Source organism: Pipistrellus kuhlii, unplaced genomic scaffold, assembly GCF_014108245.1.
Source record: "Pipistrellus kuhlii isolate mPipKuh1 unplaced genomic scaffold, mPipKuh1.p scaffold_m20_p_5, whole genome shotgun sequence".
NCBI lineage: Eukaryota > Metazoa > Chordata > Mammalia > Chiroptera > Vespertilionidae > Pipistrellus > Pipistrellus kuhlii.
Genome location: NW_023425551.1, coordinates 83,405,275 through 83,423,642, shown reverse-complemented (window position 1 = coordinate 83,423,642; position 18,368 = coordinate 83,405,275). Strand labels below are relative to the sequence as shown.

The window sequence follows — 18,368 nt, the reverse complement described above, 5'->3', positions numbered from 1 at the left end:
CGGCGAAGGTCAGAAATTAATCAGAGGATTTGGAACGCGGAGAGTTAGCAAGTTACTGGGCATAGTTCAATCAGCTTTTCCTATCACTTAGTACCGGTAGGCACTGGAGCGAAATTGGGCAGGAGAGGTAGGATTAGGAACACTTGACAAGAACAACAACAACAAAAAAGGTTAGGTGTCTAGGAATCCAAGATTTTATGAAGAAAAAATATATAAAGTTTTCAATAGAAGTAAACGATGGACAACTACACCATGATCATGGATAGACTGAGTATGGTTAAGCTGTGTGAAAAAGAAAATGGTAGTATTATCTCTGTAATGTTGAGTGGAATAATAAGAAGCCACAGATTACACATAACATGCCAGCATTGTATAAAGTTCAAAAACATGTAAAATGTAATGAACAGCTGAAAGATAAAGAGCAAATTTGGAAAAGTGTTACACGGCAAAGATAATCTTTAGTTGAAATGGTAATATTCTGTTCCTTAATAGAACACAGGTTTTATTTTTTTTATTTTTTTTGTACCTTACACCTACCTTTTGAGGACTCCTCACATTTTTTATGTCCCACTGGACTTATCCTCCAGCATATCACCTTTTTTGATTGAATAAATTTAACAAGAATGTATGTCATTTGCAGTTAAAGATTTTTAGATACAATGGAAAGGATTGGGTTCTTTCATGTCCTTTTAAACTGCAGCCAGGCATCAAAGAAACTAGTTTGAGAAAGCTCCCTTCTGAACCAACAGTTCTTTGAGTCCCCTTTCCAATCAGTGCCAATAGTTTGTTTGTTTTTTCAATTGGAATTATTTATTCTAATAAAAATGCAAAGTATGGAGAAAAGTGTGTTTGAATGATTTCAGAGTAGAGAAAGGTTCACACTAGCAGGCTGAGTGTTTGGCACCTTTGAACAGAGAGATTCAGAGTGTGGACACATGGCAGTCCAGGTTCCGACGGAGGATCCGTGCGACTGGGTGTGTGACCACAGAACAGGCCGTCCTTGGGTTTTTCTCTGCATGTTGACAGTGCCGCAGAAAACAGGGAAAGCTGTTCAGGAACTCATGGCTGGTGGTTAGGAGGTCGGACAGAAAAGCTGAGACAGGAGAAAGCCGGGGCAATGAGGAGTGAGTCAGATGGACAGTCCGAAGGCGCTTGCCATGCGGTGCATGGTCTTGTCTCCCATCGCACAGTGCAGCTCCTGTCAGTAGAGCTGTCCCAGAAGCAAGAACTCGCCGTGTGTAGTCCTGCACCGTTCTTCTGCATAATTTGCGATGTATTTGAACAGTTTTCCCAGCTTGGTGAGTTGGCTTAAAGTTTGTTCTACTACATTTGTGGTCCACTGGTTGACTTTGCTGTGCCAATAGGCGTTGCGGCCGATGGCACTTTCTATGGCTCTTTCACAATGTTGCTCACTTCGTCAACAACAAAAGTGGTCTCTTCCGCACTCTGATAGTCTTCAGTCTTCCACCTTCCTGAGGAGAGCACACTGCGCCGGCACACTCTGCCCAATAGTTTTTATGGGTTCCCTTCCCAATCACTGTCCCCTGTGACATGACAACAATTGTATTCCAGCTCTTGATGGTGAATAAACCGTGAGCAATGGCAATGCAGGTCCGACCTTCTTCAACTTGTCCTGGGCAACCTGCCACAATGCACAGCTGCTGACTCCTAGCAAGGCGTCTTCACTATCCCCCTTCTCTGGACTGTTTCTCCTCTGTCTCCTCAGCATGTTGTCTGGGGCCATCTGTAGCTGGAGTAGTCTGGCTAATTCCTCTCTTGGTTCCATTGTTGCAGGAATCCACATGGGCTTGGAGGAGTTTTTTGGAAATATATAAGCATTTTTATTTTTTTATTTTTTTTATTTTTTTTAAATATATTTTATTGATTTTTCACAGAGAGGAAGAGAGAGGGATAGAGAGTTAGAGTTAGAAACATCGATGAGAGAGAATCATCGATCAGCTGCCTCTTGCACACCCCCTACTGGGGATGCGCCCACAACCAAGGTACATGCCCTTGACCAGAATCGAACCTGGGACCTTTCAGTCCACAGGCCGACGCTCTATCCACGGAGCCAAACCGGTCCCGGCTATATAAGCATTTAAAAAATATATATATTTTATTGATTTTTTTTTTTTTTTTTTTTTTTTTTTTTTTTTTTTACAGAGAGGAAGAGAGAGGGATAGAGAGTTAGAAATATCGATGAGAGAGAAACATTGATCAGCCGCCTCTTGCACATCCCCTACTGGGAATGTGCCGGCAACCAAGGTACATGCCCTTGACCGGAATCGTACCTGGGACCTTTCAGACCACAGTCCGACGTTCTATCCATTGAGCCAAACCGGTTTCGACTATATAAGCATATTTTTTTTTACCAAAGGTTAATAAAGGAATCCTTTCTATAAACTAGACTAGGGATCTTTTCATTCTGCCAAAACCATTTTTCCTTTGGCTTATTCTGACACCATGTGTGTCTTCCCATCAGTGTTACAAGTGGGGGGAAAAATTAAAGTAAAAATTTAAGTAATTAAGGTTTGATATAATTTACTTACAGGAGATTACTCCACTATCCCCAGTTTTTTTGTTTTAAATAATATCAAAGGGCTTTTGGGCTGAAGCCGGTTTGGCTCAGTGGTAGAGCGTCAGTCTGCAGACTGAAAGGTCCCAAGTTCGATTCTGATCAAGGGCATGTACATTGGTTGTGGGCACATCCACGGTGGGGGGTGTGCAAGAGGCAGCTGGTCGATGTTTCTCTCTCATCGATGTTTCTAGCTCTCTATCTCTCTCTCCCTTCCTCTCTGTAAAAAATCAATTATATATATATCAATATATCAATATATCAATATATATATATATATATTATATATATATTTTTTTAAAGGCTTTTGGAAATCCTGCAATGCAGTCTTGATAGCTTTTTTTAATTAAAAAAATATATATATTTTATTGATTTTACATAGAGAGGAATTGAGAGGGATAGTTAGAAACATAGTTACTTTTCAGATGCTGGCTCACACTGCCATGCCTATATTTTAAATGACTCTATTTATGGTGACTATTAATGATCAGATTTAATGCTTGAATAATAACTTTCAGTTTACCCTGTAAATATTAGTGGAAGAAATTTAAAATTTTTACATTTCTCTTTTTTCTTTAGCTTAAAATTTACTTTTAAACAGCATTCTTTTGGGTTAGTACTCATTTGCATATACAGAGGGATTATGAGAGGTCTCAGAAACTATTTCAGAGGACTTTACTAGAATCCAACTATTTATAAAAATATTTGTTTATCATATAACTGAGATTATATGAGACCTTGATTATATATTTAAAAACTAATTTATTAAATAACTAAAGTAGGCATCTTTTTAAAAATATATTTTATTGACTTTTTACAGAGAGGAAGGGAGAGGGATAGAGAGTTAGAAACATTGATCAGTTGCCTCCTGCACACTCCCTATTGGGTATGTGCCTGCAACCAAGGTACATGCCCTTGGCCAGAATCGAACCTGGGACTTTTGAGTCCACAGGTTGACACTCTATCCACTGAGCCCAACCGCTTAGGGCTAAAGTAGGCATCTTTATAGAAAAAGTAAAGTAAGCACATTTATGCATTTGAGCTATGAAGTACAGATGACGTCCCATCCCCCCAGCCTATCTGAAGTGCAGGCCGCCAGGGCTTTTTGTCTTTTAAAATTTCACTGCTGAGCCGAAACCGGTTTGGCTCAGTGGATAGAGCGTAGGCTTGGGGACTGAAGGGTCCCGGGTTCGATTCTGATTAGGGCATGTACCTTGGTTGCAGGCACATCCCCAGTAGGGGGTGTGCAAGAGGCAGCTGATCGATGACTCTCTCTCATCGATGTTTCTAACTTGCTATCTCTCTCCCTTCCTCTCTGTACAAAATCAATAAAATATATTTAAAATTTCACTGCTGAATGATCTGACTTTACTTAAGAAATACTTAGCAACTTTGATTGCCATCCCTTAGAGGTTAAAACTTTATAATATTTAAAATATATGTATATAAATAAAATATATTTATTAATTTGTATTTGATAAAGTTTTCCATGTGATTTCAATTATATAGAATTGGCCTAATTAAAAAAATATTTCTTTTAAGAAGAGAGAATAAATTCTTGAGTCACTCCAGGGCCCTTGGAATACTTCAAAAGCCATCTCTTGGTTAAACTCTTGAAATTTAACTAGGAAAGACCATCAAATATATATATTTATATTTCTAAAGATTATATTATGTACTTTTTATAATTATTCTAAAAGATATTAAGTAAATTTAAACTGTTTTTTATATTAAAAATTTGGTTGAGACCACAGAATTAATCCTCTTTTTTTGTTAATATATTTTATTGATTTTTTTATAGAGAGGGAGAGGGATAGAGAGTTAGAAACATCGATGAGAGAGAATCATCGATCAGCTGCCTCTTGCACGCCCCCTACTGAGGATGTGCCCGCAACCAAGGTACATGCCCTTGACCGGAATCGAACCCGGGACCTTTCAGTCCGCAGTCCAACACTCTATCCATTGAGCCAAACCGGTTTCGGCTAATCCTCTTTTTTAATTAGACCATATAAAATATTTTACTCTAGCCGAAACTGGTTTGGCTCAGTGGAAGAGCATCGGTCTGCGAACTGAAAGGTCCCGGGTTCGATTCCGGTCAAGGGCATGTACCTTGGTTGCAGGCACATCCCCAGTGTGGGGTGTGCAGGAGGCGGCTGGTCAATGTTTCTCTCTCATCGATGTTTCTGGCTCTCTATCTCTCTCCCTTCCTCTCTGTAAAAAAAAAAAAGAGAGAGAGAGAGAGACTATGGTAGCAATCACTGCAGCAACTCTCACCATTAAAAAAGTATATAAGCAGCCAGTCCCAGAGCAGCATCCAGATCCAGAGCATCCAGGCCTGGAACAGCATCCAGGCCCGGAGCAGCAGCAGCCAGGCCCAGAGCAGCAGCAGCCAGGCCCAGAGCAGCAGCAGCCAGGCCCAGAGCAGCCAGGCCTAGAGCAGCCAGGCTCAGAGCATCCAGGCCCGAAGCAGCAGCAGCCAGGCCCAGAGCAGCCAGGCCCGGAGTGTTGTGGGGTTGAACCCTGGGTTCAAAATGAAAGGAAAGAAGGAGCAATGCAGCCAATTCGGGTGCCAGAGTGTTAGGTCCGTCATCACAAAGGACTCAGAGAAGCTTCTGTGTCCCTTTACCCAAAGGGACTGAGAGTTGCCCAGACAACAGCAAAGTGGGAGAAGAAAACTGAAGGCTACGCAAGGGACTGAGGTGCCAGCATGGAGTCATCTGAAGAAATTAAAGACTGAAGTGGAAGCTAGTTCTTTAATCATGTTCCTGCTCAAGCTAGCATCTGTTAGCTTCCAGTCTTCTGCAAAATCCTGTGCAGCACGTCCAAGGACTCTGAGTAAATCTACACCACAACAAAAGAGACTCCCTGGTGAGAGGATTAACAGCTCCACCCTCTCTAGCTGCCTTTGAACCTCTGGACACCTGAAGTTGAGGATCCAGGGCCTTTTTAATTTTTACAGACTTTTGGTCCCCAATACGATTTAGGAATTTTACAATTTGAACAAGAACCCACATAGTTAAATATGACAATGGCATTCTTTCCTTGAGCCTGATTTGAAAAAGTAACTTTTGATGTTTTAAGTTCTTTATAATTTTGCCTTTTAACCAAATTCTTCCCCACATGGCCTGGCTTGAAACAAAAGACGTCCTTTCGTCAGAGGATCCAAGATGGCTGCTCGGGTAGACACCTAACCACAGCAGCACACAACAATTTCAATGGAATACAACTAAAATGTAGAGTGGACATCGCCCAGAGCTACAGGTAGTCGACTGACTGAAAATTCTACAACAAGAAGGAAAGAGAAAACCAGAAGGAAAATCAAAGGAGCTGAAAAAAAGCCTAAGGTACGGAGACATGCTGCGCGCCCGCACGCACGCGTGCGCGGAGAGGTCGCAGCCGGAGAGGAGGAGAGGGCTGGGTGCTGCCTGGCGTTCCCTAGCAGGAAGGAAATAAAACCCCCAGCCTGGGCTAAACCCCCAAACCGGCAGCGCTGACCCCCAGTTATGAGCCAGACCCTGGGTACCCAGGCTCCGGCAGAGGAGACGGGGCTGTGAGGCGGAATCCCAAGCGAGCAGCGAAAAGCAGGGCCCCCGTAGTCGCGCGCACTTTGCGCACAGAGGACTGAATGTTGACTCTGATGCTGGATTACCCTAGCCGGAAGAAACAAAGCCTCCGGCAGTGCTGAGCCTCAGTCCGGACTGCTCTGAACCCCAGTCCTGGACCAGACCCTGGGGACCCAGGCTCGGGCAGGGGGAGACAGGGCTGTGAGGCGGAATCCCAGGGGAGTGGCAAAAAGCGGAGCCCCCAGAGTCGCGCGCACTGCGCGCAGAGGACAGTCTGTTGACTCTGATCCTAGACTCCCCGAGCGGGAAGGAGGAAAAAAAAAAGCTCCAGACTGGAGGAATGCGACAGGGAGCAGGAGCCCCTGCCGGACACCAGCCAGGACACCAGCCAGCCGGGCGCTGGCAGGGAGCCAGGCGACGGGGCCCCCAGTGGGGGGTGCCCCCGAGCCATCGACCTCTGAGCGCGGGCAACGGAGCCAAGGCCGGGAGCTGCTTCCTGGGCGGTGCCAACCCCGGCAACAGGCTGGAGCAGTGCGGGAGCCCGCGGAGAACAAAGGGGTGCCACAGGCCAACCTGCTGAGCTCCCAGGACAAGGAGGAAGAAACCAAAGTTCTCAATGTGAAGAAATCAAGTGAGAGCAAAAGATAGTAAAATTACTTAAGAAAGAATACAAAGAAGATCTTGAAAAATCAAAGACTAAGTCAGAACTCAACTCACCAGCCAACATTGCAACATAAATGCGTTAAAAAAAAAAAAGGACAGAATGTTGGAACAGCGGCGGCCAGGCCTAGAGTGCCCAGGCACAAAGCAATGGCAACCGGGCCCGGAGCAGCAACGGCCAGGCCCCAGAGCAGCAGCAGCCAGAACCAGAGCAACAACAGCCAGCACTGGAGCAGCCAGACCTGGGGCGGAGGCAGCCAAGCCCAGGGTGGCCAGTCCAGGAACACCCAGACCCGGAGTGGCCGGACCCGGAGAAGCCGGGCCCAGAGCAGCCGGGTTGGGAGCAGCCAGGTCCAGAAGAGCAGTAGCCAAGCCCAGAGCATCCAGGCTGGGAGCGGCCAGACTCGGAGCGGCCGGGCCCAGGGCAGCCGGGTCTGGTGTGGCCAGGCCCGGAGCAGCAGCTGCCAGGCTGGGAGCGGCCAGGCCCGGAGCAGCCGGGTCTGGTGCGGCCAGGCCCGGAGCAGCGGCTGCCAGGCTGGGAGCGGCCAGGCCCGGAGCAGCCGGGTCTGGTGCGGCCAGGCCCGGAGCAGCGGCTGCCAGGTTGGGAGCGGCCAGGCCCGGAGCAGCCAGGTCGGGTGCGGCCAGGCCCGGAGCAACAGCAGCCAGGTCCAGAGCAACTAGGTCGGGAGCGGCGGTGACCAGACCCGGAGCAGCTGGTTGTGGAATGAACCAGAGCAACAGAGGCCAGGCCCGAAGCAGCCAGGCCCGGAACAGCTCGCTTCTCGCCTGCCCCTGCCCCACGGCGGCCTCTCAGACATGGCTGGAAACTTTTGGGGGAACTTGAGGGTCTGCTGAATCAAGTGATGAAGGCTTAGATCTGGATGTGTTGAGTTAGTATAGGGCTGGGGTTTTGATCTGTGAGTGCCTTGGGTGGGGCCTGGATGAGGCTGGTTGACCTATTGGGAAATGTCTTTTGTGTGAAATGTATCATTGGGCATGTGGTGGTATTATTGATATGAGAAAATGCTAAGTAACAGATTTACTATCTGAAAAGGGATTTACTATCGGGGAAAGGGAGGGAGGAAGAGACTGAACATAAACTGTGCACCTATAAATGAGGACAATGGGGGATGGGTAGGGGGCGGAGGGTAGGGTGGGAACCTGGTGGAGGGGGGAAGAAATGAAGAACCTTTGTAACAATATGAACAATAAAGATTGATTAAAAAAAAAAAAAAAAAAAAAAAAAAGACGTCCTTTCCCTCTTTGGATCTCGACTTCCAAAACCGGTGTGAGCTTTACATGCAGTGGATGTCCCCACCAAATTTACCGGTGAACCCACACTTACAGGTGATTAACTTCTTTTATTTGCTCTGGCGAATCTTCTTCTCCAGACGTCCTTGTCTCAGGCACCATAAATGCTAGGGTCTTCCAGCATTAAGGGTTCAGGAATCTGGAGAAGGGCTGCACATAAATGAGTAGAGAAACTAGAAATATAAATTTGGAAGGCATGGGGGAACCAGGAGAGGCTCCACTTTCTAGTGAAGTGGGCTCTCTGAATCTCTAGACCATATCCTTTTTATTAACACATTTTCCCCTGTAGCACAGCAAAAATACATATCAAAGGTATGGTTTGGTAAACAGTAAAGGATTATCAGGTTAGGGGAATTGCCTTTGGCTGTTCCAGCAGCAGGTGACAATATGCAGATTTTTCAGCCCTGCTGAAAGAGTCCATTCAACCTTTTGAGACTTCTCATATCTATTATGACCCACTGGACTTAGCCTCCAGCACATACATAATATATATATACCTGTTAGCTTTTTAAGTCCTCACCAGAGGATATTTTTCTATTGACTTTTAGAGACGGTGGGAGGGAGGGGGAGAGATAGAGAGAAGCACCAATGTAAGAGAGACATATCGATTGGTTGCCTCCCTTACCTGCCCCAACCAGGGCCAGGGAGTGAGCCTGAAACCAAGGTAGATGCCCTTGAACAGAATCAAACGTGGGACCCTTCAGTCCACAGGCCAATGTTCTGAGTCAAGCAGGCAAGGGCCATCCTTTAGCTTTTTATTACAGTTGATGCACACAGAAAAGTGCACCAATTGCATGTATCCATGCCTCAGCAGCAATATCAAGGACACATCATTACCACCTAGAAGACCCTCTGCAGGTCACTAGCAGTCGCTACCGCCCCACAAAGTGTAACCACAACCTTGATTTTCTTAGATTACTTTTGCCTGTTTGTGTATTTTGTGACTTCTTTTACTCTCATGTTTGTGAGATTCAATCTGGTTGCATATCATGATGGTTGGTGCATTCTCATTGCTATCAAATGGTCCATTGTCTAACTATACCACAGTTTATTTATACAGTTATACAGTTGTGCATTAGATATAGTCTTTGGTATGCATGGACTGTTAGGGTCACGAGAGGAGGAACTCATGAGGCCAAATTGGTAAGGGATTATAAGTTTACTAGAGGCCCGGTGCACAGATTTGTGCACCAGTGGGGTCCCTTATCCTGGCCTGCAGAGATCAGTCGACCTCTGCACTGCCACAGCCCGGCCTTACCCACCAGTTCATCAGGCTCTAGCCCGCTGGCTGCCCTGATCCTGCACAGCACAAAGTAGTGCGCGAAGCTGCAGGTGGTTGGGGAGGAGCCACAGGGGGAGTGTCCGCTGGAGAGGCTCATGCAGCTGAGCAGTGGCTTCTGGTGCCTGTCTGTCAGCTGAGTACACTCCACTGTGGGATCACACTGACCACTAGGGGGCAGCTCCTGCATTGAGTGTCTGCCCCATGGTGGTCAGTGTGCTTCATAGCTATCAGATGGTCCACTGATGATCCAGTTGCTTAAACTTTTATATATATATATATAGACTAGAGGCCCAGTGCATGAAATTCGTACACTTGGGGGGGTCTCTCAGCCCAGCCTGCACCCTCTCACAGTCCAGGACCCCGTGCTCCTTACCGCCCACCTTCTCACTCCTTACTGCTTGGCTTTCCGCTCCTTAGCATTGCTGCAGAAGAGTGAGAGGCTCCCACGGCCGCTGCTGTGCTTGCCAGTGTAAGCCTGGCTTCCGGCTGAGCAGTGCTCCCACTTTGGGAGTGCACTGACCACGAGGCGGCAGCTCCTGCGTTGAGAGTCTGCCCCTGGGCGGTCAGTGTGCATCACAGTGACCAGTCATTCGGGAGTTCCACCATATGGTGGCTTAGGCTTTCATTATATAGATGGAACTACCTGACAGTGGTTCCCCCTTGAGGGGTCTGGAGGGGGGAAGAAATGAGGAACCTTTGTAACAATATGAACCCCTTGAGGGGTCTGGGATTGCAAGAGGGCACAGGGCAGGCCGAGGAACCCCACCAGTGCATGATCAGGGCTGGGAAGGGATGCACGAGATTGGGCAGCCAGGGAGAGGTACAGGAGGGCTCCAGGGCGTGTCTGGCCCGTCTCACTCAGTCCCGATCCGCCGGACCCCAGCAGCAAGCTAACCTACTGATCAGAACATCTGCCCCCTGGTGGTCAGTGCATGTCATAGTGAGTGGTTGAGCAGCTTTAGCATATCATTAGCATATTATGCTTTGATTGGTTGAACAGAAGACCAGATGACCAGACACTTAGCATATTGGGCTTTTATTATATAGGATTAGGTCATCTGGAGACCAGCTGGGTTGAGCCCCAAAATAATGCCAGCACCCCCAAAGATGGGGAGCCAGTGGTTTTTAAAGGATTCTAGGCGGGCTGTTTCTGGGTGGAGAGTTCTCTGTGCGGGTCTGGATCCTGGGGAACTCTGGAGGGGAGAGATAACGGTCTTAGCACGTGAATGTGGTCTAAACGAAAGGGAATGTCCATTGTGAAACGGTCTGAAGGTCTGTTCCCAGAGGAGGGGATATTGATTCAATTATTTGATCAGACTTAACATAGACTATTTTACAAAAATAAAATTAAGAAAAGAAGTAGACTTTAAGAACTGTAGGCCACTTGAAGATCTGCCTTGAGAGCACTGCCTGGGGCAAAGGGACGAGCCAGTGAATTTTCCAGGCCATTGCTACTCTCCCCCGTGAGTAATAATGTGCCTCAGAGGCTGTGGGGGGCGGTCTGTGGCATGCCAGGCAGCCCCGAGGAAGGCCGGTTTAAATAATTTCCGAGGTACCGACTGGGGTCCATGGAGACCTCCCTGGAGACTCAATTCCTTCCTCATGGCGGGCATCTCAGCGTGGAGGAGGAGGAAGGCTTCCCCGCGCAGGCTCAGCGTGGAGCGGCTTCTGAGTCCTCAGCCGCGGGCCGGGGTCAGAGGGCGAGGAGCTGCCTTTGGAGAGGCCGGGACCGGGTCTTTCCCCTCAGGCAGAGAGGCAGTGGCCATTTCCACAGGCAGGCTTGCAACTACGCTTTATCTCCCCAGCTTCCCATGCCCTCCGGAGCCTGTCCCCCGGAGCGGGCGTGCAGGCCTTTATCTGGCTCCGCTTCCTCCAGGGGCACCAGAGAACTTGGAAGGCTCTCCCATGGCGGTCTCATTCCTCCTCCTCCTGCTCCTCCCCCTGCTCCGGGGGCCTCCGCAGGCTGCTGCAGGTAAAAGGCAGGCGGCGGGGGTCCTGCAAGGCCGCCATTTCTCCTTAGGGGCCCAGGGCAGGCATCGGATTCAAGAAGGTAGTTTCCCCAATTGACCTCCCCCTGTCTCTAATGCTGGGATGGACTCAGAGACCCTGAGGATGCAGATCAGGTACAGTTTCCTTTAGAAAATAAGAATCGGTGAGTAAACGCTTCCAGAAAAGGAGAAATATGAGGAAGAGATACGGGTGTTTACCAACTATTCCCACCTTTTCTCTCTTGCCCTCAGATTCCCTCACTCGTTTGGGGAGAGGGGAGGAAAGCACTACCCTCATCTCTCCACCTGTTTTTGTAGCCGTCCCGTGAGAAGTGTGCTTGTAGCCGGACCAGTGCTGGGAGGCCTCAGAAAGGAAGGAAGCCAGGGGTTGGAGGTTGAGTTGGGGCGGGGGTGGGGGGTTGATCTCATGGGGGTATCTGGCCTCACACAAGCCCCTCCCTACAGACGACATCCAGGCCCTCTATGTGGCCTCGGGGGAAGCAGTGGAGCTGCCATGTCCCGCGCCGCCCACCCTGCACGGGGACGAAGTCCTGTCCTGGTTCCACAGCCCCGCCACAGGCTCCTCCACCACCCTGGTGGCCCGAGCCCCAGGCCCTGGGAGGCCTGGAAGGGAATCCAGGCTCAAACTGCTGGGGAACTACTCTCTGTGGCTGGAAGGGGCCAAGGAGGGAGACGCCGGGCGGTACTGGTGCGCGGTGCTGGGGCAGCACCACAGATACCAGAACTGGAGGGTGTATGATGTCTCCGTGCTCAAAGGTGAGTGGGGCATGAGACCACGGCCACCGGGAGAAGGGGGAGCCTGAGCAAGGAACTGAGGGGCCCTCTCTCCCACAGGATCCCAGTTATCTGCAAAGGCTGCAGACGGAGCCCCCTGCTCTGTCCTTCTGTGCGCTGTGGTCCCCGCCAGGCGCCTGGACTCTGTGGCCTGGCTGGAGGGGAAGGGTCCCGTGAGGGGCCATGTGCAGGCCTTCTGGGGCGATGGGGCTGCCCTGCTCTTGGTGTGTCCTGGGGAGGGGCTTCCTGAGGCCAGGGCCCGCAGGCCAAGGCTCGTCCGCTGCGTCGTGCCTCAGCACAAGGGGCTCAGCTTCAGCCTGGCAGGTAACGGGCCGGGACGGGGTCTGGGAGGGGGCTGCTTCCGGCACCCCACCCCACGGCCAGGGGAGGAGGAGGGAGGCGGGCAGGAGGGCGGGGCGGTGGCGCGGACCACGCTGGGGAGGAGGCTCTTTCTCCTGAACCTGTGACAGAGGAGGGGCTGCTTACGCCGGCTTTCTGGAACAGACACTAGCCAAGCGGGAGGAGGAGCATTCTGTGGAGTTGTTTAGAATCAGCTAGCCTGTGCTTTGTGTGAAATCTCCCGTAGCGGAGAGGGAGAAATAGAAAAGACGTATGCGCTGATGGTATAATGGCCCATTGATAGGAAAGGCAGGAGAGAAACAGGATTGTTTTACCAGAGAACGTCCCTTATCCAAAGAAAGGATGCCATTGGGTGGGGATAACCCCTTCACAAGCAGAGGGAGGAGCATGGCCCCCATTTCCATCGGCAAAGGCCAACGCTGGCCTTTCTGCCCCTGCACCCGCGCACCGCGGGCGGGCGGGCGGGCGGGCGGGCGTGAGTGACTGGAAGGAGGGATGCAGGACGGCTGTCCGATGGAGTCGCTGTCCGTGTGGCTGGGTGTGGGAGGCGGTGCCATTCCCGCCCATGCTGGCTCACGGGGTGGGGTGAGCGACCTAGAAAGGGGCGAAGTGGGGGACCCGGGGACAGGAAACAGGAAGTCCTCTTTTGGGAGAGCCCACCAGTCGCTGAGGGGAGCCTCTCTTTGGGGCGCGGGACAGACCCCTCACCGCCTTATCGTCTTCCCTATGCAGCCCCCACGGATGCCTCCCCTGCCCTCTGTGCCCCTTCCGAGGCCTGGGACGTGCGCTGGCTCCTGACGCTGCTGTTCGCCGCGGGCCAGGCCTGCGCCATCCTGGTCCTCAGCATCGTGCTCTGGAGGCGGCGGGCCCAGGGGGCTCCGTGCAGAGGTGAGGGGCCCCACCTGCCCGCACAGGGAAGCAGAGAGCACTGCCTTTGGGCCCCATCTTCTCCGGGGGAGGGGACTCAGCTCTGGGCTCTCGGTGACTGCCGGCCTCACTCCCTGCGGCTCCTTCTCCCCAGAGGCCTCGGTTCCTCAGTTCAAACCTGAAATCCAGGTCTATGAGAACATCCACCTGGCCCGTCTGAGGTGAGGAACGGCGAGGGCCGCGGCTTCAGTCCCGAGGGCGGGGGCACACACACACACACACACACTGAGTCCTGTTCCTGAGGGCCAGGGATGGAAGTGTCCTTACCTGTCTTTCTGTTTCACAAAACCCACAGCCCACCTGCCCCCGCGGCCAGATGATCTCGGGCACCTGCTGGAGAGTGCCCGCCGCTCCTGGCCACGTGGCACCGCCCAGTCCCCTGAGCCCTCGGCAGGAGGGCGGGTCTCCCCGGCCAGCTGTGCGCGTTGGGGGCGGCGGGAGGAAAGGAGAGTCATTATTTTGTGATGTCACCTTTGAAAAAGTGTGGTCTGCCGAAACCGGTTTGGCTCGGTGGATAGAGCGTCGGCCTGAGGACTGAAAGGTCCCAGGTTCGATTCCGGTCAAGGGCACGTACCTTGGTTGCATGTGGGGTTGTACAGGAGGCAGCTGGTTGATGTTCCTCTCTCATTGATGTTCCTAATTCTCTATCTCTAACTCTCCCTTCCTCTCTGTAAAAAAATCAATAAAATATATTTTAAAAAAAGAAAAGAAAAGCAAGAAAAAGTGTGGTCTTCTATCTGTAGCAGCCAGTGGAGAGTGGCCCTGAACCACAGGCATGGGGCTCGGGGAGCCTGGTGCAGCTGGCAGTGCAGCTGGCAGGGGTGAGGAGGGAGGGTGGGCAGAGAGAAGACAGAGGAACCCAGGGCCTTGAGCCGGAGGGCAAATGGGGGGAACTGAGGAGGAGAGAAGGGCGGAGACTCAAGTCAGATCCAGGTGAGCCTGTCAGAGGCAGGGAAATGGGAGCCACGGCAGGAGGCCTGAGGCAGGGAGATGGGGAGGGGCCGCAAGCTGCCTCTGAATGAAGCCGGCAGCTCCATCGCCACGAAGCAGAGGAGCCTGAGAGAACAGCACCTTCACTCAGACCCCAGACGCCCTCAGATGGAAGGGGAGGAGCCGGTCCATATGGGGCCCATGCTCGCCCGCCACCCTCCTTATCCTGGGCACTCCATCGTGGCATCCGGAGTGGCGAGCCGCTATGTCACCCTGACATCCGGGATCCCAGAGTCACACACTATCTCCCTGGGCAGGCGTGTCCGTGGGAGAGGCGCCCGGTGTGGGCTGGTGAGCGGGCAGGGACGCTCCAGCTCGTCCGCGGTCAGGCAGGTGAGCGGGCTCCCGGCACCCGCACAGGCAGCTCCTCCAGCGCGGCACTGCCTGCTGGAGCCGGCGGCTGGGACAGGCTTCCTGGGCGTCTGGCCTGAGGCCGCCCCTCTGCGTGGCCTCAGCTGTCTGTCGGCAGAAGGAGGCTCGAGTGGCAGAGAACAGGTGACAGAGTTCGGGTTTCAGCCCAGCACAACCACCAAGAGCTACAGTTTGCTTTAGAGCACATGTGTCAAACACAAGGCCCGCGGGCCAAATCCGTCCTGCCAGGCCTTGCAATGTGGCCCGCACCGCGCTGTCATCACTGCACTCCGCTGCGTTTCCATCACAATGACAGTTTATGACTGTTCAGTAAACCATTCGGCCCGCGATTTAGGCTGGATTTTAGATTTTGGCCCCTTCTCTGATTGAGTTCGACACCCCTACTTAGAGAAAACACACACACACACACACATGCACACACACACACAAGAGCTACAGTTTGCTTTAGAGAAAACACACACACACATGCACGCATGCACATGCACGCGTGCACACAGACACATGCACACACACTCACGCATGCACACATGCACACACACACACACACACACACACACACACGGCGGTGTTACCAGCCCCTTTAGCACTTTATTAAATTTGCCCTCCATCATTCCCCGGGCCCTCCTTCCTAAGTTCCTGACCTACCAAATGCACCCTCCCTAGCAAGACAGCCTCCTCTCCATGCACGCCCCTCCGTCCAGGCCTGGGACCCACAGCTCCACCAACCACCTGCCCCGCCAGAGGCCTGGGCTGGGGAGGGCGTCAGCCTGGGCGCCAGAAAAGACGAAGTCCCAGGACAGTATTCTCATGAGGCTGGGCTCTGGGCAGGGCAGGGGGGAGCAGTGAGGGCTCCCCGGAGGCCTTGGCCAGGGAGCGGGCCTGCCTGTCCCGCGGGGTGCTCGGCCGCGTCCTGGGCTGAGGGCCGGGCTGGAGGCGAGTGGAGGAGGTGGCCCCGCAGGGAGGCTGGCCGCGAGGAGCAGGGTGGGCGCGAGGGGCCCGGCGGGCCGCTGGGGGGCCGGGGCCGCGTTGCACAGGGCCCGCTCGCAGCAGTGGTGCCGCAGCGTGTAGGAGCGAGACCAGTAGGTGGCCTGGCCGGGCAGCGGGCACTGGGCTCTGGGGAGGCAGCCTTTCCGCTGGATGACCTGGCTCTGCTCTGTGGGAGGCAGGGGCTCCGCTGAGGCTGGCCGGCGGAGGGACGGAGGGCGGGCAGCAGGGAGGGCAGGACGGGGAGGGAGGGCAGGACGGAGGGCTGGCAGCAGGGAGGGCAGGACGGAGGGACGGAGGGCAGCAGGGAGGGCAGGACGGAGGGACGGAGGGCAGCAGGGAGGGCAGGACGGAGGAGGGAGGGCAGGACGGAGGGCTGGCAGCAGGGAGGGCAGGACGGGGAGGGAGGGCAGCAGGGAGGGCAGGACGGGGAGGGAGGGCAGCAGGGAGGGCAGGACGGGGAGGGAGGGCAGCAGGGAGGGCAGGATGGGGAGGGAGGGCAGCAGGGAGGGCAGGACGGGGAGGGAGGGCAGCAGGGAGGGCAGGACGGGGAGGGAGGGCAGCAGGGAGGGCAGGACGGGGAGGGAGGGCAGGACGGAGGGACGGAGGGCTGGCAGCAGGGAGGGCAGGACGGGGAGGGAGGGCTGGCAGCAGGGAGGGCAGGACGGGGAGGGAGGGCAGCAGGGAGGGCAGGACGGGGAGGGAGGGCTGGCAGCAGGGAGGGCAGGACGGGGAGGGAGGGCAGCAGGGAGGGCAGGACGGGGAGGGAGGGCAGCAGGGAGGGCAGGACGGAGGGACGGAGGGCTGGCAGCAGGGAGGGCAGGACGGGGAGGGAGGGCAGCAGGGAGGGCAGGACGGGGAGGGAGGGCAGCAGGGAGGGCAGGACGGGGAGGGAGGGCAGCAGGGACGGGGGCCTGGGGAACCCCGGGAGCAGGGCTGTTGGACGGAGCCTACCTGAGGTGCCGATGCTGACGCCACAAGCCTCATCGTCCCGGCACTCGGTGGGAACGGGGGAGCAGGGTTTGGCGAAGCTGCAGGTGTAACAGCGGAGCCGCCCCTGGGCTGGGGCCGGGAGACCTGCCCGGAGGAGACCAGGAGGCAGAGAAGAGGCACAGGCATGTAAGAGGCTGAGCCAGGACCCCAGACGGGCCCCCGAGTGAGGGCCCGCCCCCCTAGTGAGGGCCCCGGAGTGAGGGCCCCCCGGAGTGAGGGCCCCCCCGGAGTGAGGGCCCCGGAGTGAGGGCCCCCCAAGTGAGGGCCCCAGAGTGAGGGCCCCCCAAGTGAGGGCCCCGCAGTGAGGGCCCCGGAGTGAGGCCCCCCCCCAGGAGTGAGGGCCCCGGAGTGAGGGCCCCGGAGTGAGGGCTCCCCCCGGAGTGAGGGCTCCCCCCAGAGTGAGGGCCCCGGAGTGAGGGCCCCCCCTGGAGTGAGGGTCCCCCCGGAGTGAGGGCCCCGGAGTGAGGGCTCCCCCCAGAGTGAGGGCCCCGGAGTGAGGGCCCCCCCTGGAGTGAGGGCCCCCCCAGGAGTGAGGGCTCCCCCCGGAGTGAGGGCCCCGGAGTGAGGGCCCCCCCGGAGTGAGGACCCCGGAGTGAGGGCCCCGCAGTGAGGGCCCCGGAGTGAGGGCTCCCCCCGGAGTGAGGGCCCCCCCGGAGTGAGGGCCGCGAGTAGGAGAGGGAAGCGCTGAAGGGGCAGGAGGGCCACAGAAGTGGGGAAGGAGACACAGCCCGGGCAGGAGACGGGGAAAGAGATAGACACAGACGTGAACAGAAGCCGAGAGAGCCAGATGAACGGAGAGAATGACAGGCGCCAGGTGGGAGGCGGCCGTAGATTAGCGACGGTGCCAAAGAGGTGAGAACACTGGAACTGCCTTCACCAAGGAGCCGGCGAAGAAGCAAGAGGTGAGACGGCGGGAGACAGGCGGCAGGGAAGAGGCTTCCGTGCCTTCCGAGGGCTGGGCAGCCCCTTTCTAACGCTCCTAACCTCTCCTTGGCTCTCTCAGACCTCCCAGCCTCAGGCTTTTCCGTGAACCTGCCCTGCTGCTCCCCCCCTGCCCCAGCGGACCCCCAGCCTTCCCTTACCCAGCGCCCCACCGAAGATCAGGATGCAGAGGGCGGCGCTGGAGGGGCCCATGGCTGGGCGAATGTGACTGCAGCTGAGTGCCCCAGGCCGAGGGCAGGAGCATCTGCCACTGGGAGGGACCAGTAACAAACACACCTAGGCTGGGAGCGGGAGGACCAGCCACATTCCCCAGCCTGAGCACCCACACCTCCCGCCCTGAGAAGCCTGTTCTCTCAGGGACTCTGAGCTCCGGAGTGTCTGACACCTTCCCCCCCCCCCCCCCGCCCCTCCCTGCCCACTCCCCGCCGCTCCCCGCCCTTGCTGAAGCTGTTGGAGAGTTGTAGGAGTGTTAGAAAGCTGTCTCTCAGCTCTTCTCCTGGTCTCAGCTTCCTCTTTCCCCTTCTGGGCATTAATGCTCTGGGTCACCCTACAAACAGCCGTGGCCCAGATCTGGTTGTTTTTGTTTTTTAAAAAATATATTTTATTGAATTTTTACAGAGAGGAAG

General features: G+C 54.3%; 2 protein-coding genes and 1 pseudogene across 2 annotated transcripts; 1 reads left to right on the top strand and 2 right to left on the bottom strand.

Annotated features, from left to right (window-relative positions):
- Positions 1-1,046: 1,046 nt before the first annotated feature.
- LOC123651405 lies at positions 1,047-9,488 on the bottom strand (annotated as a pseudogene).
- Positions 9,489-10,959: 1,471 nt separating this feature from the next.
- Positions 10,960-13,867, top strand: LOC118706041 (lymphocyte antigen 6 complex locus protein G6f). The gene is made up of 7 exons (XM_036415164.2): positions 10,960-11,083; positions 11,197-11,363; positions 11,724-12,156; positions 12,235-12,498; positions 13,267-13,422; positions 13,556-13,622; positions 13,757-13,867. The coding sequence occupies exons 1-7, from the start codon at positions 10,960-10,962 to the stop codon at positions 13,779-13,781; spliced, it is 1,236 nt and encodes a 411-aa protein (XP_036271057.1). The 3' UTR covers positions 13,782-13,867.
- A 1,718-nt stretch (positions 13,868-15,585) lies between these two features.
- Positions 15,586-17,934, bottom strand: LOC118706040 (lymphocyte antigen 6G6e-like). Its single transcript, XM_036415163.1, has 4 exons — positions 17,883-17,934; positions 16,762-16,884; positions 15,707-15,976; positions 15,586-15,590 (listed from the first exon to the last, which is right to left on the bottom strand). Exons 1-4 carry the CDS (start codon positions 17,932-17,934, stop codon positions 15,586-15,588), a joined length of 450 nt encoding a protein of 149 aa, XP_036271056.1.
- Positions 17,935-18,368: the final 434 nt, after the last annotated feature.

Coding starts and splice junctions, on each gene's coding strand:
- LOC118706040 (XM_036415163.1), bottom strand. CDS start 17,934: ATGGGCCCCTCCAGCGCCGCCCTCTGCATCCTGATCTTCGGTGGGGCG. Junction 16,885..17,882: donor GATCTTCGGTGGGGCGCTGG/GTAAGGGAAGGC, acceptor TCCTCCGGGCAG/GTCTCCCGGCCCCAGCCCAG. Junction 15,977..16,761: donor CGTCAGCATCGGCACCTCAG/GTAGGCTCCGTC, acceptor TGCCTCCCACAG/AGCAGAGCCAGGTCATCCAG.
- LOC118706041 (XM_036415164.2), top strand. CDS start 10,960: ATGGAGACCTCCCTGGAGACTCAATTCCTTCCTCATGGCGGGCATCTC. Junction 12,499..13,266: donor GCTCAGCTTCAGCCTGGCAG/GTAACGGGCCGG, acceptor TTCCCTATGCAG/CCCCCACGGATGCCTCCCCT. Junction 13,423..13,555: donor CCAGGGGGCTCCGTGCAGAG/GTGAGGGGCCCC, acceptor CCTTCTCCCCAG/AGGCCTCGGTTCCTCAGTTC.